This window comes from Mustelus asterias, chromosome 9 (genome assembly GCF_964213995.1).
Source record: "Mustelus asterias chromosome 9, sMusAst1.hap1.1, whole genome shotgun sequence".
NCBI classification, from domain to species: Eukaryota; Metazoa; Chordata; class Chondrichthyes; order Carcharhiniformes; family Triakidae; genus Mustelus; species Mustelus asterias.
In genome coordinates this window covers 79,015,038-79,040,026 of record NC_135809.1, presented here as the reverse complement: position 1 = coordinate 79,040,026, position 24,989 = coordinate 79,015,038, and the positions used below count along the sequence as shown (strand labels likewise).

Genomic DNA, 24,989 nt, shown 5'->3' with positions numbered 1-24,989 from the left:
CCTACAGCAGCATCGTAAAGTATACTGATTTAGCAGTATGGACTGCATTCAATCAGCACATCTCCCACTTACAGTTTGAAGAGTCTGTGTCCCAGATTTACATCCAAAAGCTGTCAGGCACATTAGCAATATGTTAATGAGGGGCCTAAAGTCTGTTAAGGATTCCTTCCCAAAATTGGGCTGCTCTGAACAAATACAGCACTAGTCTGCCACAGTCAGGTAACTGGACTTACGTATGGCCTAACTAGTGACTCAAGGTATCATTAATGCAACAAACATGCCTGTGAGAAAGACAGACATAGAACATAGAAAAAAATACAGCACAAACAGGCCCTTTGGCCCACAAGTTGCGCTGGTCATGTCCCTACCTACCTAGGCTTATATATAGGCTTACCTATAACCCTCAATCCTATTAAGTCCCATGTACTCATCCAGAAGTCTCTTAAAAGACCCTATCGAGTTTGCCTCCACCACTGCTGATGGCAGCCGATTCCATCACCCACCACCCTCTGAGTGAAAAACTTACCCCTGACATCTCCTCTGTACCTACTCCCTAGCACCTTAAACCTGTGTCCTCTCGTAGCAGCCATTTCAGCCCTGGGAAAAAGCCTCCGAGAATCCACCCGATCTATACCTCTCAACATCTTGTACACCTCTATCAGGTCACCTCTCATCCTTCGTCTCTCCAAGGAGAAAAGACCGAGCTCCCTAAGCCTATCCTCATAAGGCATGCCAACCAATCCAGGCAACATCCTTGTAAATCTTCTCTGCACCTTTTCAATCATTTCCACATCCCTCCTGTAATGAGGCGACCAGAACTGAGCACAGTACTCCAAGTGGGGTCTGACGAGGGTCTTATAAAGCTGCATCATTATCTCCCGACTCCTAAACTCAATCCTTCGATTGATGAAGGCCAGCACACCATACGCCTTCTTAACCACCTCCTCTACCTGCGAGGCTGATTTAAGAGTCCTATGGACCCGGACCCCAAGGTCCTTCTGATCCTCTACACTGCTAAGAGTCTTACTCTTGATATTATACTCCTTCATTTGACCTGCCAAAATGGACCACTACACATTTATCCGGGCTGAAGTCCATCTGCCAATTCTCCGCCCAGTCTTGCATCCTATCTATGTCATGCTGCAGCTTCTGACATCCCTCCAACCTATCCACAACACCACCAACCTTCATGTCATCGGCAAACTTATCAACCCATCCCTCCACTTCCTCATCCAGGTCATTTATGAAAATGACAAACAGCAAGGGTCCCAGAACAAATTCCTGGGGCACTCCACTGGTGACCGACCTCCATTCAGAAAAAGACCCGTCTACAACCACTCTCTGCCTTCTTCAGGCAAGCCAGTTCTGAATCCACAAGGCAACAGCCCCTTGGATCCCATGCCCTCTCACTTTCTCGAGAAGTCTTGCATGGGGGACCTTATCGAACGCCTTGCTGAAGTCCATGTAAACCACATCTACCACTTTTCCTTCGTCAATGTGTTTAGTCACATTTTCAAAGAACTCCACCAGGCTCGTAAGGCACGATTTGCCTTTGACAAAGCTGTGCTGACTACTTTTGAGCATACTAAACTTCTCTAAATGTTCATAAATGCTGTCCCTCAGGATCTTCTCCATCAACTTACCAACCACTGAGGTTAGACTCACCGGTCGGTAATTTCCTGGGCTATCCCTATTCCCCTTCTTGAATATAGGAACCACATCCGCAATCCTCGAGACGAGAGAGAAAATTGCCTCCCCAGAAAAAAGAAACTGTGAAAAGGGGAAATAAGAATACTAGTCTGAACTGCTTTTCCTTCTGGATCCTCCTACTTCCTCCCCCTCCTATTTGTCTTCCCTTCCTGTCTCACATTCCCCACTATCTGCCTCATCCTCCTTGCGATCAGCCTGACCACTGCCACTTCCCTTGCTATTAAATCCTTCTGCTGAGTGTCCCAGTTAGTGGCCTAAAACCGATGGTTGTTTCACCAGTGAGTTAGCGGGATTTTACTGGTCGCTCAACGCAAACTGCAAAATGCCGCCCAAGGTCAAAAGACCTTCCCATGGTACATCCTTCACCCACTCCGATTCCTGTGGCAGGCGGGGTGCTAAAATTCCGACCATTAGTCTTAATTAAAATGAGGCCTGGGGCCCAATTTCAACCACACCTTTGGCCTATCTCATTGCAGGGATTGTTTCTGTAGTGCAAGCCAACACAGTATCATTTCTGCCATCTGACTCCCAAACTGTTCAAGTCCTTCACTGTTGGGAATGGCACTGAATAAACCAATATAATTTCTGTGAACAGAAAGATTATCAGAAGCAGAGTAGAGCTAAGAAACCTGAATCTCAGTTCCACGTTTTTTGGTTTCCTATCTTCTCCGGGTTAAGGGATGGAGTTTTAGAAAAGATTTGCTGTTCATAGCAAGAGCCATTCATGAGCTTAGGACATCTCTAAGTGCTTTACAGCTAATGAAGTACTTTTGAAAAAGAATAGACACTGGTGCAAGGTAGGAAGCACAGCAGCCAATTTTCACACATCAAGCTCCTAAAACGAGTAATGGAAAATGACCAGGAAATCTGTTTTTACGGTGTTGGTTGGTATCTCTTTGGCTTACCCAGTTCGATTATACTTCCCAAGCCGGACAACAATATCTTTCGCCGTGAAGTTCTTGTCCCATGGTGGATACAAGATACAATGTGCTGCGGTAATAATCCACTGGTCACTCACTAGACTGCCACCGCACAGCAGCTGCTGAGGTCTTTTGCGAAACAGCATCACTTGCCTATTAAGGAACAATGAGGAAATTAAAAAAAAACGAATCAGGCTGGAATTCTGCTGGGAAATTATTACCTCAAGTTGTTCAGTTTGCGAGAAAAGTCCGGGAAAAATATGTGAATCCGGAACAAGGGGCCATAGCCTTAAAACCCAGGCCAAGATGGGTAACAGCAGCATACTTACTGGGCCTTTGGAGTTGTAAAGTCAGGTCTCATGAGCAATGAGAAGACTTTGGAACAAGGGCGGCACAGTGGCATAATGGTTAGCACTGCTGCATCACAGCACCAGGGACCTGGGTTCAATTCCAGCCTTGGGCCACTGTCTGTATAGAGCTTGCACGCTCATTCTGTCTATGTGGGTTTCCTCCAGGTGTTCCGGTTTCCTCCCACAGTCCAAAAGGGTGCAGGTTAGGCGGATTAGCCATGGTAAATGCATGGGGTTATGGGAATAAAGCAGGGGGTAGCCTGGGTGGGATACTCTTTTGAAGAGTCGGTGCAGACTCATTGGGCTGAATGGCCTCTTTCTGCATTGTAGGGATTCTATGATTCCAGGAAAGAGCTTGAATTTATATAGTGCCCTTCACACCCTCAAGTTATTCCAACACACTTCATAATGCTGAAGAACGTGGATGCAGCAAGACTTCCTATTTGACTGCTGGTTTGTGCCGAATTACCTCATCACTACATTTAGTCTGAGCATCTTGATCTAATGAGGAGAAATAACAGCCAAGGTTCCCACTTCTGACCACCATCCAGAGACACCCTACAGGAAGGTACAACCTGGGGACATGAGGCATGGACAGCAGTGGGCTTGGATTTTAGGACTCTTTGGCTGGACATGGGGAGTAGCACTTAGTAATATCCAGGAAGCACTCCAGTGCAGTCAATGAATTCGGAAGATTAAAAACTTTCCGTTGGTAATGCTGTTGAATTCTGTCCTTTCGTTAATTTGGATTGTGGCTATGAAATAACAAGGGAGGAATACACAAGGTCACAAGGCCAGAGTTCTCACTGGGATTCCCTTCCCCACCCTGTGGATAACAAGGAAAGCCACAACATTTTTTACCTATTTATATATAAGAAGCGGTCTTGCTGAAATGGCTGCCAACACTCACTTTTTGGCCTTGTACCTTTCCAATTGTAAAGCTGTACTGCAGGCCAGGAACACAGGAACAGCAGTAAGCCCATCGAGCCTGCTTTGCCATTTAATATGACATGGATGATCGGACACTTCACTGCCTTTTACACCCACTGTCCCCATAACACTTTATGATCGGAACAATGCACTTGAGTATCATCAAGGCTGGCTCATTGATTCCCTTTGCAAACCTTTCCTCCTGTATAAGCCATTAAACATAAACACATAGGTAGGAAAGACATTACCATGGGGCACTCCCTATTTCAACAGCATCGCCACGCACTATCCGTCCTTTGATGGATTCCATCAAAAGCCTCTCTCCTTTATCTTCTTGGTTCTTGCGTTCAAACAACATTCTCAGACCACATTCTAGAAACAGAGAGCATGCTGAATCAATCCGTGTTTAAAACATCCATTTGACCTTATGTTAAAACCAGTCGAATGTCAGAGCATTCTGCGAACAGGCTAAAGTTGTTCCATTACAACATTGAATTCTCCCGTTGGTCTGTCTTACCTTTTAGAGAGGCCAAGCCTCAGTACAGCCCTTACATTTTTAATCCTGCCAGGGGACTCTAATGCCCACAAGCAACCAGGAGGAAACTGATATGGTGGTTAGTGTGTCCCCATCATGACATAATAGGGACACGATGGAGTAGGATGGTTCACTGTTGAGTGATGTCGTGGTCAGCAGCTGAAAAGTGCAGTATTAGGAGTGGTGTAACAGGATATGGAGCACAATGGTGGGTGATGGTAGGGTCTGGAATACATCAGGGTAAGAACAGAGTAGAGTACGGATAACTGGAAGAGAGGCCCAAATTCTAGCATTAAAATTACCACATCTCATCCTCACTAACCTGCCTGTCGCAGATGCATCGGTCCATGAAACCCTGGACCAATGGAGAATGCAGGACAGCATGCCAGGAGCAGCACCAGGCATACCTAAAAATGAGGTGTCAGTCTGGTGAAGCTACAACACAGGACTCCTTGCATGCCAAAAAGCATAAGCAGCAAGTAATAGGCAGAGCTAAACAATTCCACCACTAATGGATCAGATCTAAGTTCTGCAGTCCTGCCACATCCAGCTGTGAATAATGGTGGACAATTGAGCAACTCATTGGAGGAGGAGGCTCCACAAATACCCCCATCCTCCATGATGGAGGAGCCCAGCACATCCATGAAAAAGATAAGGCTGAATTTGCAACAATCTTCAGCCAGAAGTGCTGAGTGAATGCTCCATCACGAACTCCTCCAGGGGTCCCCAGCATCACAGATTCCAGTCTTCAGACAATTTCATTCACTCCACGTGATATCAAGAAATGGTTGAAGCACTGGATACTGCAAAGACTATGGGCCCTGACGATATTCCAGCAATAGTATTGAAGACTTGAACTCCAGAATTAACCATGTCTTGGCCAATCTGTTCCAGTACAATTACAATATTGGTCTTAACTTGGCAATGTGAAAAACTGCCCTGTAGGCAAAAAGCAGGACAAATCCAACCCAGCCACTGGCTACCCCACCAGTCTACTCTCAATGATCAGTAAAGTGATGGAAAGGGGGATGGGCAATGTTATCCAACATCATTTACTTAATAACCTTCCCACTGACGCTCAGATTGGGTTGCACAACGTCCCCTCAGCTCCTAACCACATAACAACCCTGGTTCAAACATGGACAAAAGAAAAAACTGCAGATGTGAGGTAAAAGCGACTGCCCTTGACATCAAGATAGCATTTGACCAAGTGTTGATATTAAGGAGCCCGAGCAAAACTGGAGATAGTAGGAATCAATGGGAAAATCTCCGCTGATTGGACTCAGACCCAGCATAAAGGACGATGGTTGTGATTGTTGGAGGTCAATCATCTCAGTCCCAGGACATCACTGCAGGATTTCCTCAAGGTAGTGTCCTAGGCCCAACCATCTTCAGAAACTGAACTGGACTAGGCATATAAATACTGCGGCTACCAGAGCTGGTCAAAGGCCAGGAATCCTGTGGGGTATAACTCACCTCCTCACCTCTCAAAGCCCATACACAATCTACAAGGCACAAGTCAGAAGTGTGATGGAATACTCTCCACTTGCCTGGATGGGTGCAGCTCCAACAACACTTAAGAAGCTTGACATATCCAGGACAAAACAGCCCGCTTGATTGGCACCACATCCACAAACATTCATTCCCTTCACCACCACTGAACTGTGGCAGTCGTGTGTACCAGCCAATGTTTGGCAGAGGGCTGATTACGCTAAAAAAAAGGGCCTGGGAGACTCTCAATTGGCTGGACGCCGGTCGCAAGTCCCAATAAAGACCCCCTTACTGATGTCTCCCAGCCCTAATTTTCCTTACACCATACTGCCCCTGATGAAAAACTCTCCTGCAAATCAGTTTCACATGTAAGAGTCATTCGCAATATACTCTACACAGGATTGTCCAAGCTTGGCCAAGGCTCATTCATAGCATCCAGTCAACAGCAGTCCAGTGCTGGTGGAGGGTGGAGTGAGGGGAGGAGGGGGGAGCTGAACAAAGAGATAACTGATTTCCAGTTAATAACACTGGGAGGAACATAACTGAACTTACCGCTCTCTCCTTCACCAAAATATTTTGGATCAAAGGAGGTTTGAAAGTCAGTCTCCGTTGTTCGACCAGCCATTGCGATTTCGTCCTCATCTAGGATTTCAAATACATCCGCAAGATCGTCTGTCGGGTGAAAAGAAACATTACTAAGTACGTACAATCGGTTTGAAATGCAAATTTCGTCATCTTGGTTGAGTGCACAGAGTCAGAAGATTTACCAGCTGAGTCAACCCGACTTTTAAAAATGTCAGCCCACAGGTCAGGATTTCGTTAAGTTGGGGGCGGCGGGGGGAACGACACTCAGAGTAAGATCTGCTTCTGTGCTCCAAAACATAAAGAATTAAACAAAAAAACACCCCTCCAGCCCTCAACCCTTACCCTCGCACACTTCCTAAGCCCCACCCATGCCAACTCATGCCCCTCTAACCACATATCATGACCCTCATAACCCCCCCCAGGCCAACCTAGTGCCAGCAATGCTCACATCCTATTAAAATAATTTCAAAAAAGGTTTCTGCTTCATGTTCTTTTACTAATACACATGCACAATGACCTGCTTTCACTTTCTTTTAATCCATAGACCTCAATAATGTTAAATTCTTGACTGCTATTTCTAAGTTGGCAATCTAAACTAAGCTGTCTTCACACTTGGCACGTTGTCCTTTTTTGGGGTCTCTATAAAGATTCTACAGTTGTTTCATGAATCCTCTGCTGATTGATTCCTTTGAAACAACTCCATTATCAATGTAATGAGCAGCACGGTGGCACCGTGGTTAGCACTGTTGCCTCAGAGTGCCAGGGACCCAGGTTCGATATCTGGCTTGGATGACTGTGTGGAGTCTACATGTTCTCTTTGTGTCTGCGTGGGTTTCCTCCGGGTGCTCCGGTTTCCTCCCACAGTCCAAAAAACTGTGCTGGTTAGGTTCATTGGCCATGCTAAATTCTCCCTCAGTGTTCCCGAACAGGTGTCTAGTGGATTTTCACAGTAACTTCATTGCAGTGTTAATGTAAGCCTACTTATGACACTAATAAATAAATAAATAAAGATTGTGCACCTATCAAGAGGATAGGAGGTGACTCAGATGGACCTTTTTCTTTCTATCTGGCAATACTCACCATTTCAAAAGCTCAGAGTGCAGTATTCTGTGTGCCATTGTTGCAATGGATATCTCAATGACACCAAATCCTGATGTCATACTAGCTGTTTTCCCACAAATGTAACATGCACATTATATACAACATTGACAAGATCTTTGTGGTGACTGGAATCTGCATAAGCAGCACCTTCTGCTAGCTTACCACAATAGTTGAGTTCACAGTAATCCATATTTTTTTCAGGGTCATTGATGTAGCACCAGACACCATCTTCATCATCGTCTGGATTCCTACAGTAGTTCTCTTCGAGATTTTCTAATATCATTTTCTCTCTGGTAATATTGTGCTTGTGATATTGAGAGTGCCAAGCCAGGCAATGCTTTCCAGTTCGAGTCACATTCAGAGTTCCTCTGTAACCTCCTCCCTGATTTGGGATGCAAGGAACTTGTGAGTCTGGTTTCGGGGGTTTTGTCGGTAATGGTGGCAATTCTTCACCTGTAGGAGCAAAAACGTATCTGTAAACTCTGGCTGAACATCCCTTAATTTTCACATTGGAAATGGCCCATCATTCTGAGCCACATCTACTGTGTACAAATCCCCTAAGCTAAGAGCTGTATTTGTCTGATTGGTTGCTGCTTGTACATTTTCAGCTGACCACATCCGTGTTTGAGTCTGAATGGTGAGCCAGAGCTTAGAGGGAATGAGGGAAAATTAGGCAGGGGTCACCCAGGCATTTCATGTACATAGCATGAACTTGGGATACTTCACTACTTGTTACATGTGAACAGCTAAAGGAGGTTCAATGTACAGAAAATGATGGTAATGTCCCCATGAATCTACAGCATTATTTGTCATAGAGTCATGCAGTCCTGGAAGGTCCTGGGTCTGTCCTGTGTTTGCTGTTCTCAGCCAGGATGCTGCAAATCTCCGCATATACGATAGGGAAGGTGGAGAAAGTCATCTCAGGCCATTGCTCCTGATTGCTTTCCAGTCGCCCCTCTGCTTGTGCAGTGTCAAAGGTTGTTTGAGCAGGGATTTGGGTATTTAAGTGTGATTGTGATATCCTCTCCCACCCCCACAATGGTTTAGTAGCTCACTGCCTTTGAATGAGAACTGCCACTTGGACAAGTTACAGGATTGCCTGCTGGTTACCAGCCTTCACATTAGGATGGGTAAGAAGTAAAAAAAAACTAACAGAATTTCCAAATTTTCCAGCTGTTCCTGTTTACGGGATCTTCCAGTTCTATGGATGGCGACGCGGGTTCCCCAGTGGGGGAGAGTGCGAACAACGGGAGATCCCATTGACAGCAGCAGGACTGCAAAATCAAGATCCCACTACTGGCCAATGGTGGGCAGCAAACACACAGCGCAGGGGGGGGGGGGGGGGGAGGGGGCGGGGGGTGAGGTGTGGGGATGGAAAATCCTGTTCCTGATGAGTGAGAAAATTTTCTTCAAACCAGCAGAAACGCCAATGGTCCGAGTGGAGTGTCTGTGCAGGGTGAGGTTTGCTCGACATAAAATACTTTGGTACATCTCATACCTGTGCTCATCTCCCTCGTAACTCCCTTGAATCCCTGCAATTGTGATATTGCCCCTCCCACAGCACCGAAATGACCCAAACCATTTGAGACAATACACACAACATTCACAGAAAATGCAGCTATTTGAATCTGGGAAAGAAATAAGCAAGAAAATATGACTCACCGCAAAGTGAAACGTAACATGCTTCTGCTTCAACTTTTGGGTCTTTAGTGTAACACCAGGGCCCCATGTTACTGTCGCTAGGATTTCGGCAGTAGTTCTTAATGAGGTCAGATTGGTTGTGTGTTTCTGGATTGTATCTGAATATAAAAATATAAATTGACCAATTAGTAGTCAGAAAAAAAACAAGATTCATGCAGTATAAAAATAGAAAATGCTGGAAATACTCAACAAGTCAGGCAGCACCTGTAAAGAGTAAGACAGAGTTAATAGGCTGAATTTTACCAGCTCCCTCAGGACAGGCTGAGAGGCAGGGAGGGGATGGGCATGGGGCTGTAAAATGGCGAGGGAAGGTGGGTGCGCAGGTGTCAACAGTCCATCGTCGTCCCTCTGCCATGCCATCTTGCCTGTGGCAGGGAAGGTGGCAACAGTTTTGACCCATTTGCTATTTGAGTCACTTGGTGGCTAACTAAGAGCTTCTTGCCATCATCGCTGACATTTCACTTGGGTCCTCACTGTCCACGGGGATGGTGCCAGAGGACTGGAGAGTGGCGAATGTTGTTCCTCTGTTTAAGAAAGGGAATAGAAATGACCCTGGTAATTATAGACCGGTTAGTCTTACTTCGGTGGTTGGTAAATTGATGGAAAAGGTCCTTAGGGATGGGATTTACGACCATTTAGAAAGATGCGGATTAATCCAGGATAGTCAGCACGGATTCGTGAAGGGCAAGTCGTGCCTCACAAATTTGATTGATTTTTTTGAGGAGGTAACTAAGTGTGTTGATGAAGGTAGGGCAGTTGATGTCATATACATGGATTTTAGTAAGGCGTTTGATAAGGTCCCCCATGGTCGGCTTATGATGAAAGTGAGGAGGTGTGGGATAGAGGGAAAGTTGGCCGATTGGATAGGTAACTGGCTGTCTGATCGAAGACAGAGGGTGGTGGTGGATGGAAAATTTTCGGATTGGAGGCAGGTTGCTAGCCGAGTGCCACAGGGATCAGTGCTTGGTCCTCTGCTCTTTGTGATTTTTATTAATGACTTAGAGGAGGGGGCTGAAGGGTGGATCAGTAAATTTGCTGATGACATCAAGATTGGTGGAGTAGTGGATGAGGTGGAGGGCTGTTGTAGGCTGCAAAAAGACATAGATAGGATGCAAAGCTGGGCTGAAAAATGGCAAATGGAGTTTAACCCTGATAAATGTGAGGTGATTCATTTTGATAGGACTAATTTAAATGTGGATTACAGGGTCAAAGGTAGGGTTCTGAAGACTGTGGAGGAACAGAGAGATCTTGGGGTCCATATCCACAGATCTCTAAAGGTTGCCACTCAAGTGGATAGAGCTGTGAAGAAGGCCTATAGTGTGTTAGCTTTTATTAACAGGGGGTTGGAGTTTAAGAGCCGTGGGGTTATGCTGCAACTGTACAGGACCTTGGTGAGACCACATTTGGAATATTGTGTGCAGTTCTGGTCACCTCACTATACGAAGGATGTGGAAGCGCTGGAAAGAGTGCAGAGGAGATTTACCAGGATGCTGCCTGGTTTGGAGGGTAGGTCTTATGAGGAAAGGTTGAGGGAGCTAGGGCTGTTCTCTCTGGAGCGGAGGAGGCTGAGGGGAGACTTAATAGAGGTTTATAAAATGATGAAGGGGATAGATAGAGTGAACATTCAAAGACTATTTCCTCGGGTGGATGGAGCTATTACGAGGGGGCATAACTATAGGGTTCGTGGTGGGAGATATAGGAAGGATGTCCAGGGTAGGTTCTTTATGCAGAGAGTGGTTGGGGTGTGGAATGGACTGCCTGCAGTGATAGTGGAGTCAGACACTTTAGGAACATTTAAGCGGTTATTGGATAGGCACATGGAGCACACCAGGATGATAGGGAGTGGGATAGCTTGATCTTGGTTTCAGATAAAGCTCGGCACAACATCGTGGGCCGAAGGGCCTGTTCTGTGCTGTACTGTTCTATGTCTATGTTCTATGACAGCAGGTGGGCCATTCACCACATGCGGAGACTACTAAGTAAACCCTATGGCCTCCCAGGGGTTCAGGGTGCAGGTGCGGGGTGGGGAGGGGCGAGTGTATCCTCATATATAGGCACTTTTCCGGCAACAGCTGAATGATCTGATTAAGAGACATGGGTGTCATTCCATTTCATTCTTTTCTACCCGGTGCAGTTCTAGCAGTGGCTACTGCTGCATGGTGGCACTGCAGAGCTGCCAGTCCTCTGATTGGCTGGCAGATCCTGGGCATGGGCGGTCATCATTATTAGGGATGGCAGCCCCAGTGGCAGCCAATTATCTGGGTGCCCCTGAGATTGAGGCCCTGGGTCCCACAGATCACTAACGGTGTCACTTCAGAACTTTAGTTGAGAATGAATCAATGTTTTATACAGGCTTATCATAACTTCTTTGCGTTTGTACTTAATGCCACCATTCACCATAATTTCCATACACAGCCAATTTTGTATCCATGCTGTTACAATCCCTTTTATTTCATGGACCCTGACTTTGCTGACTAGACTTTGGCACTTTATCAAATATCTTTTGGAAATCCATTTACACCACATCAACTGTATTACCCTTATCAAGCCTCTGTTAACTCTTCAAAAAAATCTCAAGCAAGTTAATTAAACACACTTTGCCATTAAAAAATCCCTGTTGGCTTTTCTTAGTTAATTCACATTTGTCCAAGTAACTGCCAATTTTGTGCCAATTTACAATTTCTAAAAACATTCCCAGCACTAAAGTTACGCTACCACTTTTATTCACCATTGGTAATATTTTGTCTTATGATAAAGAGAGGAGTTTTTTTCAAGGATTGGTTTGGAGTGGTACAGTGGTTAGCATTGCTGCTTCACACACAACATTCACAGAAAATGTAGTCATTAAACAACTGGTGTTTGAATCTGGGAAAGAAATAAGCGAGAAAATAAGACCCACCACAAAGTGGAATGTAACATGCTTCTAGGACCAGGTTCGCTTCCAGCCTTGGGTGACTGTGCGGAATTTGCACACTGTATCTGTGTGGGTTTCCTCTGAGTGCTCCAGTTTCCTCCCACAGTCCAATGGTGTGCAGGTTTGGTGGATCAACCATGGTAAATTTCCTCTTAGTGTCCCAAGATGTACAGGCTAGAATAATTAGCCAATATTAGGAAATATGAGGGGTTATGGAGATAAGGCGATGGAGAGATAAAATACTCCGTCAGAGAGTTCGTGCAGACTCAATGGGCTGAATGACCTCATTCTACGCTGCAGGGATTCTATGATTGTAACAATAATGTTTAAAATATAGCCACAGTGAAAAATCTACCGCATACATAGCTGTTTCTCACACTGAAATAAACTCTCTTTACTTTATTCTCAGGAACTGGGTTTCTGGTGATTTATTGTCCATTCCTGGTGCCCTGAGAAAGTGGGGGAGAGCCCTCTTCTTGTTCTGTTATAGTTGTAGAGGTTTTATATAACCACGAGTTACACTAGGTCACAGAGCTGATAAGAGTCAATCCTGTTGGCGTGGGCCTGGAGTCATGTATAGGACATCAGGTTTCCTTCTCTAAAGGACTTTAGTGAATCAGTTGAGTTTTGATGACAATCCGACAGTTTCATGGCCAATTTTACGATATCTGCTTTCTATAATAACAGATCTTCTCAATTGTGAACTCAAGTGCTCAAACAGCCTTGATGGAATGGAATTGGGAAGAACTTTTGCTGAATGACTTGAAAGCCGCCTCAACACTTACTGTGGTCTGTGTGGATAGTTGCTTGACCAGAACTGACAAGTCCTCCCAGACATTGTCATTGAAACGTTGCCTTTGTAATTGGAGCCAATTCCTTGAAAGCATTGTCCTGAATGAGAAACAAAGAATTTGAATCCCAACACATTTTTTTCTCTTACTAATGGAGCCAATAGTAATTTGAACATCTGACTCCTGTCTTGGGGACAGAGATTCTGGGAGTTCAGCTTAGGGATGGGTTATGATGGAGGGGGAGTGGGGGAATGGTAGGAGAGGAAGGTGCGGGGTTGAGAGAGGGCGTGGTGGGAGGGCACAGAATCGGTGCCCTGCTGATTCATATTAACTCGGTTGTGCGTTAGTGGAATCCCTGTCAGGGCTTTTCACTTTAAGGCTCATGAGGTTAAAATTCAATTTAGAAATGTTTGTGCTTATTACCGTATGACCTATAACCTATCGCTGCTCTGTGCAACTGCTGACTATGGGTTGTTAAGTGACATTACTGTGCCTTTATGAAATGTATTTTAATCATGTTTCTTTACAGGATGTTTCTAGTTGACCCTGGAAGTTGTCGGCACCGAGATGCCTGTAACCAATATCGTCTAATTGTTACTGAAGCAACATAATGGAATCATGCTGATTTTAATCTATTTCTTTTCCAAGTCCAATTTTTAGTTTCGGTTCTCAGTTGCTGCTAGAAGCTGGTGGAAGAAGGCAGTGCCTCTGCCTCTCTCTGTCATTCCAGACGCATGCTAAAAGTTCCAGGACTGGAAACCTCAGAGATTTGCTCCAATATTTAAAGGACAAATTCACAGTAGGTATAAATAACTGAAAGCCCAGCATCACGTCAGCAAAGTCTAGAGAAGGGTGTACGCCTATGGGATGTTGGTTGACCTGGAATAACATAGATAACTAGCTGTTAAAGTTTATACTGTATCATGTTTGAATCTTGTAAGAGGTAAAAATTATGCTCATTCTTTTTATTATATTTTCAACTATTCTTAAATAAACTTTGTTTGATAAAAGCTTTCTAGTGGGTCACTTGAATCATACCTGGAGTGAAACACTTTATGCTCACCCATGCCAAATTCAAAGATAAAAACTGAGGGTCTAGGCTATCTTCATAAAACACCTTGGAATTTCTGGTCTGTGCTTTAACAAAGACAGCTGGAATACCTGCTGATCCCTCTCTTGTCCTTGCTCTCCAGTAAGGGAAGCAAGGAAAGATTTTATTGGGAATCAGTTTTCCCAGGATCCAGAGATGAAGGAAAGGCCATGATTAAAAAGATTGCTATGTAATCAAGTTATTGATGTCTCAATAACTGCTTGCAGTGACAAGGTTGAAAAGCAGAAAATGCTGGGACATTCAAATAGTTGTTTGGACTCGAGGAAGGGGAGGTCTTCCTCAAGGATCTACAGCTCTATTTGATCTACATTAATGACCTAGATTTGGGTGTGCTCAGCACGATTTTAAAGTTTGCAGATGACACAAAACTTCAAAGTATTACAAACCATGAGGAAGGTAGTGATAAACTTCAGGAAGATATAGGCAGGCTGGTGGAATGGGCGAACACTGTGGCAGATGAAATTTAATACAGAGAAGTGTGAATCGATACATTTTGGCAGAAAGAATGAGGGAGGCAGTAGAAAATAAAGATTACAATTCTAAAAGGAGTGCAGGAACACACGCACCTGAAGAGAGACATGCAAAAATATTGACTGTGGTACAGTAGATTGAGAAAGTGGAATGAAGCATTTGGGATCCTTAGTTTTATAAATAGAGACACAAAGAACAAAAGCAAGAAAGTTATGTGGAAACGTTGGTTTGACCTCAACCGGAATATTGTGTCCAATCCTCGGCACCGTATTTGAGGAAGGATGCTAAGGCTTTAGGGACGATGCATAAAAGATTTATGAGAACATTTCCAGGGATAAGGAATTTCAGTCACGTGGATAGTTTGGAGAAGCCAGGACCTCTCTGGAGAAGAGACTGTTCAGAGGACATTCAATAGAAGTGTTCAAAGTTATGAGGGGTAGATAGATAGATAAAGAGAATCTGGTCCTGTTGGCAGAAGTTGAGAATCAGAGGACACAGGTTTTAGACGATTTGGCAAAATGATAAACATTTTTTTAAAGTAGCGAGTGGTTTGGCTCTGAAAGTGCCTGAGAGTGTGGTGGGGGGCAGATTCAATTGCGGCTTTTAAAAAGGAATTGGATAAACATCTGAAGAGAGCAGAGAAAGTTCTGAGATACAGAAAAGAGCAGAGACGTGGGAGCAGCAGAGTTGCTCTTGTAGAAAGGCAGCTTAGGCACAATGGGCCGAAGAACCTCTTTCTGCACTGTAATTATTCAATTATTTTGTATGAATGTAGCTCTGGTAGTAACTAAAGTAAAGTTTATTTATTAGTTTATTAATTAACACTGCAATGAAGTTACCATGAGATTCCCCTGGTCGCCACAGTCCGGTGCCTGTTTGGGTCAATGCAACTAACCAGCACGTCTTTTGGACTGTGGGAGGAAACCCATGCAGACATGGGGAGAATGTGAAAACTCCACCCAAGCCGGGAATTGAATCCAGTTTCCTGGCACTGTGAGGCAGCAGTGCTAACCACTGTGCCACTGTGCTGCCCTTGTGGACTGAAAAAACAGAATTACCATTCAGGTCAGTGGCCTTTCTGTTGAACTAGAAGATGCTGTGGATGTGTGACCTCAAAGTCCCTTTCCCCCCTTGTTTTGGGTTTGTAAAATCTGTAAAACCTTTAAATTCTTGTGAATTGTCATCAAGCTGAAATGTCAACTCTATTTCTGTCTTTACAGATACTGCTGAATGTTTCTCGTGGCGTCTGTTTTTATTTCAGAATTCCAACACCCACAGTAATCTGCTTTTGTATAAAGTACGCTTGCATAGCTGTAAAATAGTTACAACCAACACATCCCAAAAGAAATTGATGTTAAAATGTCTCAAAATGTTTGAATTAGGAGGATGAATATTGTTGGCAGAAGAATTATGGCCTTCCTGTGGCTATTTATTTCTGTTAAGGCAGATTGGCATCTGATAGTAACATTCGGTATAGTTCTAAGTTTGGGCACTGTGATACCAAATAGCCCTCGGCTGTGTGTTAAACAATGTTAAATGAGTGAGAAGGCTACTCTCAGTCTAGTTGCTATGGGCAGAATTAAATGCTCTGGACCCTTACCCTCCAAGCAGTGTTTCAAGTATTCTGGAGGGGAATCACCCTTTCTATCACCGACACAAACTGAAAAGAAAGAAGACAATAATATTAAACAAAATTGTTTGATGTGTTGGTGCAAATAACCAGAGCAGGAGAAGAATAGATGAGGTGGGGATCACCCAGGCCAGTTGAGTTAAGAATCTAGAGAACGTGAGTTCTAGTTCCACCATAGAGATTAAGAAGTTGAAATCAAAATAGCCATTTGGAAAAACTTGAGCATTGCTGCAAAAACAAACATGTTGTCAAAGCTTTCCACCTTGCACTCATCAGGACAGATTCATGAGAATACCAATTCTAGAGGGAGCTGATTGTTTGTCAGATAGACTCTGATTGGTAAAGGATTGTCATGGAGAATGCACCAGGGAACAGTTAACAGCCAAGCTTTTGTTTAATTCAAACCAGGCAAGTTGACTCCGATTGGTCAAGGCATTGCCATGGGGAATGAACCCACACCAACATAGTTGGCTCTTAAATACCCTCTGAAGCTACCTTCAGAGGGCATTTAAGAGCCAGCCACCCACCTTTTAGGTAGGCTGTGGCGATGGTGGAAAGGGAGTGGGGGAATGTGATACAGGAAAAATAAGTGAAGACCAAAGAACATAACATGCAAGATGTAGGAGACCATTAAATGTTTCTTACCATCATAGATGTCCCAAAATTGCTCCTAAGAAAGAGAAGAAAATTATTAATAGACAACTTGCTGTAAAAGAGAATGCTGAGATTTGTTTTTAATATTCTTTTTAAGCTAACTTCATTCGTCTACTTCTTCTGGTACTTATGCAGTATGTTTTGACTAAAAGGGAGAACTGATTCATGACCCTCCCCCGATACAACTGGCTTTCCTTGTCCCTGACTTTAACTAAGATGAAGAGTTTTCAGGTCAAGAAGGACAATGCCAGAGTCCATATCTTCCCGCTCAGTGGCATCTAGATACCATGCCACTGGGCACAATAAACACTCTTTCGCACTTCAGCTAACCAAAGTAGCTGATGATAACCAAATAAATGGAAAATACTTCAGATGCAGAAAATCTGAAATAAAAACAGAAAATGCTGGAGAAATTCAGCATCTGTAGAGGGAGAAACAGAGTTAACAGTTCAAGTCCATCTGCAGAACTTCTTCTGTAATGATCACGTTAGTCTTCCCATCACTGCCACTTGTCCACTGCACTCGGTGCCAGCTGTTGGCCCACCAGACTTTGCAGTTGCCCATGCCAAGATGGTGCAGCCCACAGACTGAAAATCATTAGCCTCCCACCAGCCATGTGTGAACCACTGGGGTGGCTCTGCTGTGGAGAAATAGGCCAAAAAAAGATGCACAGAAGGCAGGCACTAATGGAATGAACAAAGGTGACTTTTGTGTGCAATACAACAGGATTTCATTTCTAAATTTTGCTTTAATTGCTCATTTAGTGGTGGCTTTTCTTTTTGCATTGTGACAAAATGGATGCTGTGAGGGTTAAGTACAGAGGAAGGGTAAACTGTGGAACTGTTGATGAATGGGTAATTAGGGTTGCATTTACTGATATTGCAGTCAAATAAATTCTTCAGGGGCAGCCTTGGCTGTCTAGGTTGAGTCCTCTGTCTCCCTCCTCCTCATCTTTCTTCAGTTGCTTGCTGGTAGCAAGGGCTATCCCCTCATAATGGCAAGTTCCTATAACATGCAGCAGATCACCTGAATTCTCGACAGCTGTACTGCTGGGTACAGCAGGACCACTCCACAATGGTCCAGGCAGTGGAGACATTGATCGGAATTTTACCCAGAGGCAGGGCCCCTCTCCCCGATTGAAAAGCTGGGGGCAGCCGACCGCATGTGGCTGAGAAACCTTGAGCTGATTTGACAGCTGCTGGGCCATTCATTGGCTCAGAATGAGACCTCCTCCCCCATCCCACCTCTAAGACCTGCTGGGCCAATCAGATGGCAGCAGCTCTCCAGTCTCAGGAGTACCACTACGAAAGGTGGTCAGTGCTGGCACTGCAGCCAGTTTCCCAGGAGGATTGTTGCCAGGTAACAAGTGGAGTGGAGTCAGTCTGGCAGGCTCCAGGATAGGAAGGGTGGTGGAAATGGGTGGGGCCACCATTAGAAAGAAATGGGAAAAACAAGTGGGGATGAGGAGTAATTTGGGGTGTGGACTCAATAGTGAAAAGGGTGCCAAACAGGAGGGCCTCTCCCCGCCCCTGCCACTTCCCCCACCATCCGAACCTTCAACATGTCTACCAAAGTTTACTTGGTAGCCTCACCACATGATGTGGTAAAATGGTTTGCTGTGGAGGTCTGGCGACGCAGTGGGTAGCATCCCTGCTTCTGAACCAGAAGCCCCGGGTTCGAGTCCACCCCAGGACGTGATGGTGAAGGAAGATGTATTCATAACGTGGTCAGATTGCAACCTGCAAAATACTTCTACATGCCAATGGCTGGCTGTAAGAGCAGGAGAGACTCCGTCAAGCTATAATACTCTGGTGACCTGTTCCAGGTACAACTGGCTGTGGAAACAGATGAAAATCTGCCTTAGTGCACCATTAAGTGCAGGAAGAGAATTGGATGGAGTGGTTTGCTGTGCTGGCTCAAATGCAGGGAATGCCTGTATCATGACGCCTGCCAAGGTACAGGACACTGACCTGTGTCATTCAGCGCCAATACTTACACACCAGTCGGACATTGAGGGAGTGGAATACCTTTCAGTTTTGTGATAGGATGGAGTTGACATGCAGCCTGCAGTGATGCTGAGTGCAGTCACTGCACTCTTCACCAAGCCTCTGATTGTCATGAAGCCATGGGGCTGCTTTTCTCTCCCACGCGAGGATGAAACATATTTACCTCTTGCCAAACTGGGAAAGTCAGTGACTTCCCTCACACAACAGCGAATGGCAATCTGTGAGATATTGTTAAAATACCTCCAGCTCCAAACTGGAAGGAGCCCACTTCATAAAAAGAAAGAATGAATTAGCAGATTACAAAAAACTATATTGAAAGGGGAACGGAGCCAACGGAATGATTCTTCTAAAGAGCCAAGACAAGCTTTCATGTACCAAATAGCTTCCTCCTGTGCTGGAAACAGAAATAAAGTATTACTGCTCATCATCATTGGGTTTTAATCTTGATTAGTGATTATAATCTTATAGCCAAAAGCAGCTTAAGTGTGGGAATAAAACATGACAATCTTTCCCTTCCCTCTCAGTTTGCACAGACCCATTAACATCCAGTGAGGCCGGACACTAAGAGAATGCATTTCATCTTTGCTTAAGAAGAACAAGGTTGAAGTAATAGCAGAAAGGAGAATTAGGCAGCGCAGGATGAGGCCATTCGGTCCATGATGCTCATCTCAGCTCTTTGAAAGATCTATTCAGTGATTCCCATTCCCTTTAAATGTAGTTTATTTTGTAACCTGCTAATTCATTCTTTCTTTTATATAATACTACTTTTAAGAAAATTGATTTAGTTCAAGAAAGTTCAAAGCCTGGGTGACAGCAGGCAGCCCATATTATTTGCAAAGCATACCCTAAATGTAGGAAGGTTCTTCCCCATTGTGCATATATTTAGTCTTCATAGCGTCATAGAATCATAGAATCCCTACAGCGCAGAAAGAGACCATTCAATCCATCGGGTCTGCATCAAGTCTCTGACAAAGCATCTTCCACAGACCCACCCCCACCTTATCCCTGTAACCCCACGTATTTACCTCACTAATCCCCCAACCTATACATCTTGGGGCACTAAGGGGCAATTTAGCATGGCCAATCAACCTAACCTGTACATCTATGGACTATGGGAAGAAACCGGAGCACTCAGAGGAAACCCACGGGGAAAACGTGCAAACTCCACACAGTCACTGAAGGCTGGAATTGAACCTGGGTCCCTGGCACTGTGAGACAGCAGTGCTAACCACTGCCACCATTGCCGCCTGTAAATATGGCAAACATGAGCCTGCCTGTAGCGGATGACTAATAAATGGGGCACAAATTTTAAAATGTTTTGAAAGAAATGTAAGTTGGAATAATTGGAGATGGAGATTATAAGAGTAAATACAGATCAGTGTCTTGATCTCCTGTGAAAAGATGTTGCAGTTGTTCCCCTCCACACTACCCAAGATTATTAATGCTGTGAATCCTCATTAACATGCCACCTAATCCTAAAAGAACTGTTTTTCTTGGGATGGAACGTGCACTGTCCACAGCCTTAAGAATCATCAGGCAATTAGATTAGTGTCTGATTAATAATGCCAGTAAGAACTCATTTGAACGTGACACTATCAACATCATCACAACGCACTAAAAATAAACTTTCTAATGAAGAGTAATTTCTGGACCAAAGGTTTTTGGCCATCCCTGGTGGTGGGATCTTCCGGTCCTGCCAATGGTGATGGAGGATGGGCACAATGGGAAAACCCATTGACAGTGGTGGGATCTTCTGGCAAATGCCGCAAAACATGCCGGTAGGGAGAAGGGAGTGGGGAAATCCCACCCCTGGTCTTGTTGCTTACTGTTTGTTGGTCATTCTCGAACACTTCACGGGCCTCCTCGTTGTCACAATATTCTTCCATGCATTCTCGCTCTAAATTTCCCGATTTTGCCTCTTCAAGGAAACTGTTGGCTCGACGAGTTCGTTTCAACACCGAAAACGCATCCCGGGCCTCCAGGAACACTGAGGAAAGTAAATAATACATTGAGAAATAAGTGGCAATTGCACACTGATTGCCCACAGCTCGGAGCCTCACTGAAGGCCAGAAGGTTGGGTACATGACCCCACCAGACCTTTCTTCATGGCTCCTGCAGTGCTGAATCTTGCCTGCCATCAGGATCAATTCAGGGTCAAAAACAGGGAAAATCGAGTGATGGGACATGAGGCTTGGTTTTCCTGTGGGTGGCCAATTAAGAATCCCCCTCTGGAAGCAGCATCCAATTCAGGATGGCAGCAGGATGAAAGAATAATGCCAATCAGAGCAGCTGGCAGCCTCAATAGAAGGGGTAGGTGTTACTCAGATGAACGGAGTGGGAGATGGCATCCAAGATGGAGACACATTACGAATGCTGGAAGCGGCAGACTAATCCCAACCGCCAAGACTTATCAGGGGAAGCACTTCCATGTGAAAGCATTTGTCTGCAGAGGTCCATATAACTCTGCATATTCATTTCATGTGGCTCTGATTTTCCTGTGAGGAGACAAGTAGCAGACACGAGGGTCAGATGTGCCTCTGGCAAATGACCACTGCCCGGGGAATTGGTTTAATAATGGCTTTAATTTATTTCCCGTTGCTGCCAAGTGTGTTGCTATCCGGCACAGTGCCTTCAAAAAACAGTCAGAGACAGAAAAATGTTGGGGAGCTGGCCAACACACTTTTTTAAAATTAATTTTTCTGCCTCCACCTCTTATGCTCAGGCTGAGAAGCTGAGGAAAATCGCCCATAGTCTTCTAATGGGTGACTTTGGCCATTACGTTTTAGGCTGGGCTACTGAGAAGCAATAGTTTTATTTTGAAAGGGGAATTATTTAAATCAGATTTGTTTACTTCCTCTATCTTACTACTCAATAGCAGTGCATAAATGGCTGTATGCGCTGACACATTCAGAAGCTGTGACAGGCATTCTATAAATGCAAGTTATTTCTCTTTATTTTCTTCAGAGGCAAAATGTGACCAGTGGTTTTAAAGGGCTGAGCCAGGTTAGGAACAAATATTACAACTGTCCTCCAGGCCACAATAGAACTAAAATAAGTGATGGTGGCTAAGCAGAATATTTCCCTGCTCATTTGCTCTTCCCATGTCCATTTAGGAACATAAGAGGCAGGAGAAGGCTATTCAGCCCCTCGAGCCTGTTCCGCCATTCATAACATTATGGGTTGACCTGATTGTGGTCTCAACTCCACTCTCCTGTCTGCTCCCTGTAACTCTTGACTCTTTCATCTATCAAAAATCTATCCAATTTAGCCTTGAATATATTCATTGGCCCTGCCTCCACTGCTTCCGCGGGTAGAGAATTCCATAAACTAATGAACCTCAGAGAGAAAAGAAGTTCCCTTAGCTTTGGCTTAAAAGGGAGATTTCTAGGCCGGAATTCTCCGACCTGGCCTATGATTGGGATTCTCCGATCCTGCTGCTGTGAGTGGAGATTTGGCGGGATATACGACATCGGAGAATTCTGGCCCTTATTTCTAAACTGCATCCCCAAGTCAAGTCTCCCCTACAAGAGGAAGCATCCTCCCCATATCGATCCTATTGTTACATTGATGGAGGAAAAAATGTGAAATTACACATGGAAATATTGAACTTTAAATAAGACGGTAAGATGTAAGAGCAGAAATAGGCCATTTGATCCATTGAGTCTGTCTGTCATTCAATGAGATTATGGCTGATCTAATGTGATAATCCTCAACTCCATTTTCCCGCCTTTTCCCCGTAACCCTTGATTTCTCCCTGATTAAAAATCTGTCTATCTCAGCCTTGAACATACTGCCTTGGCAGCACAGTGGCACAGTGGTTAGCACTGCTGCCTCACAGAGCCAGGGACCCAGGTTCAATTCCAGTCTTGGTCACTGTCTGTGTGGAGTTTGCACTTTTTCATCGTGTCTGCGTGAGCTTCCTCCAGGTGCTCCAGTTTCGTCCCACAGACCAAAGATGTGCGGGTTAGGTTGATTGGCCCTAGTGTCAGGGGGATTAGCAGGATAAACCTGTGGGGTATGGGAATAGGGTCTGGATCGGATTGTGGTTAGTACAGACTTGATGGACCAAATGGCCTCCTTCTGTACTGTAGGGATTCTATGAAACAACCCACCCTCTGCGGTAAAGAATTCCACAGATTCACCACTCTCTCAGAGAAGAAATTCCTCCTCATCTCTGTCTTAAATGGGTGACCCCTTACTCTGAGATTATGCCCTCTGGTCCAAGACTCTCCCACAAGGGGAAACAACCTCTCAGCACCTACCTTGTCAAGTTCACTGAGAATCTATATGTCTTAATAAGGTTGCCTTTCATTTTTCGAAACTCCAATGAGTACAGGCCCAACCTACTCAACCACTCCTCATAAGAAAATCCCTCCATATTTGGGATCTGCCTAGTGAAACTTATCTGGACTGCCTCCAATGCTGGTATATCTTTCCTTAGATAAGGGGACCAAAACTGTTCACAGTATCCTAGGTGTGGTTTAACTAATACCCTGTCTAGTTTTAGCAAGACTTCCCATTTTTATTCCATTCCCTGAGAAATAAAGGCCAACATTCCATTTGCCTTCCCAATTACCTGCTAGAATTGCATGCTAGTTTTTTGTGATTTATGCACACCAAATCCCTCTCTACTGCAGCTTTCTGCAGTATTTCTCCATGTAAATGATAGTCAGCTCCTTTATTTTTTCGACCAAAGTGCATAACTTCACATTTTCCTGCGTTATATTGCATCATCCAAGTTTTTGTGCACTCACCTAATCTGCCGAGATCCCTCTGTAGACTCTTTGGGGGTGATTTATCATCATGTTGCGCCCTTTTTTGCAACTGGCGCCATTTTATGAGCACTGGATTTCCGGTGCAGTCAGACTCTCGCCGAAAATGGGCGGAAGGCAGGTTAATGTATTCAAATTTATTTTAATGCTGTTTTACATCTGCTTAACGAGCCTGGCGCTCAATCCTCTGCACCGCCCACTCCCCTCCCCCCCAGCCCCCCTTTATGACCTCACCAGGAAAGGTTCATGCCGGTGAGGGATAGACATGTTCCCCATGAACGGAGAGCAGTCAACTTGGCCTCGCCAATAGAACTGTAGGCCATTGAGGTCCCCCGGGGAGACTGGGGGCAAAGCGGAGGGGTGCCCCTTGGGCAGTGCCAGACTAACAGTGCCACCCTGGAACCTGGGCAATGCCCACCGGGCACCTGGGCAATGTCCACTGGACAGTGCCAGGGGTTGGGATTAATGGGGAAGGGGCTGGTGGGGGTCCGGCCAGTGGGGCAGGGCCAATGGGGAGGGCTTAATGTGGGGGATGGGCTAATGGGGTCCACTGCCACTGCAGCTACTAGTGATGGGGGAGGGTGCCCACTGCCACTCTGCAGGGATCAGTGGGGGGGGGGGGGGTAGCGGGAGGGAGAGGGGGCCTGCTGCCACTCTGTAGCCATTGGTGGGGGGCGGAAGGGCAGTGGGCCCAGCAATTGGTGAGGGAGGTTCGCGATCGGTCTGAGCGGCAGGGGGCTCGGCGCGGGCTATATCTCGGGCCGCAAGCCCCCGCATTTGCAAGGGAGGGGGGAACTGCGTCAGGCTGCCTGCACTAGCAGGGGCCTGACAGCTCTCTGGTTATCTGTCAGACCCCTGCTACTGCTAATGCGCATGTGCAGCATCAGAGGCCTGTGCATGCGCACTACCTCCCTCTGCAGGGTTTAGGGTGCATTAAGCCCCGCCCACACGCTTCTGCAGCGAGCAACAGGCTTGTTGATATTTTTGCAGGCAGAATGCATATGGGGGGGGTCTGAAAACACGCCCAAAAGATGGATCTGAAACTCTCCCAGTTTCAAGTCCGCCCAGCACTTAGAAAAAAATGGTAAAATCGCCCCCTTTGTGTCATCCTCACCACTTACCTTCCTACCTATTTATGCTTCATTCATAAACCTGGCAATAGTACATTCACTTCCCTCATCCAAGTCATTAATATATATTGCAAATAATTGTGGCCCCAGCACTGATCCCTGTGGCACTCCGCTAGTTACAGGTTACCATCCTGAAAATGCCACTTTTATCTCAACTCTCTGTCTTCTATCAGTTAGCCAATCCTCT

At 45.2% G+C, this 24,989-nt stretch overlaps 1 protein-coding gene across 1 annotated transcript in view; it reads right to left on the bottom strand.

Annotated features, from left to right (window-relative positions):
- Window positions 1-24,989, bottom strand: part of f2 (coagulation factor II (thrombin)) — a 55,419-nt gene that overhangs the window by 21,671 nt on the left and 8,759 nt on the right. Inside the window, exons 2-10 of the mRNA XM_078220405.1 lie at window positions 20,727-20,887; window positions 16,886-16,910; window positions 16,211-16,270; window positions 13,023-13,128; window positions 9,285-9,421; window positions 7,785-8,075; window positions 6,489-6,608; window positions 4,159-4,282; window positions 2,616-2,783 (exon numbers count right to left, since the gene is read on the bottom strand). Of these exons, the coding sequence (XP_078076531.1) occupies window positions 2,616-2,783; window positions 4,159-4,282; window positions 6,489-6,608; window positions 7,785-8,075; window positions 9,285-9,421; window positions 13,023-13,128; window positions 16,211-16,270; window positions 16,886-16,910; window positions 20,727-20,887 (1,192 nt within the window). The remainder of the gene's footprint in view (window positions 1-2,615; window positions 2,784-4,158; window positions 4,283-6,488; window positions 6,609-7,784; window positions 8,076-9,284; window positions 9,422-13,022; window positions 13,129-16,210; window positions 16,271-16,885; window positions 16,911-20,726; window positions 20,888-24,989) is intronic.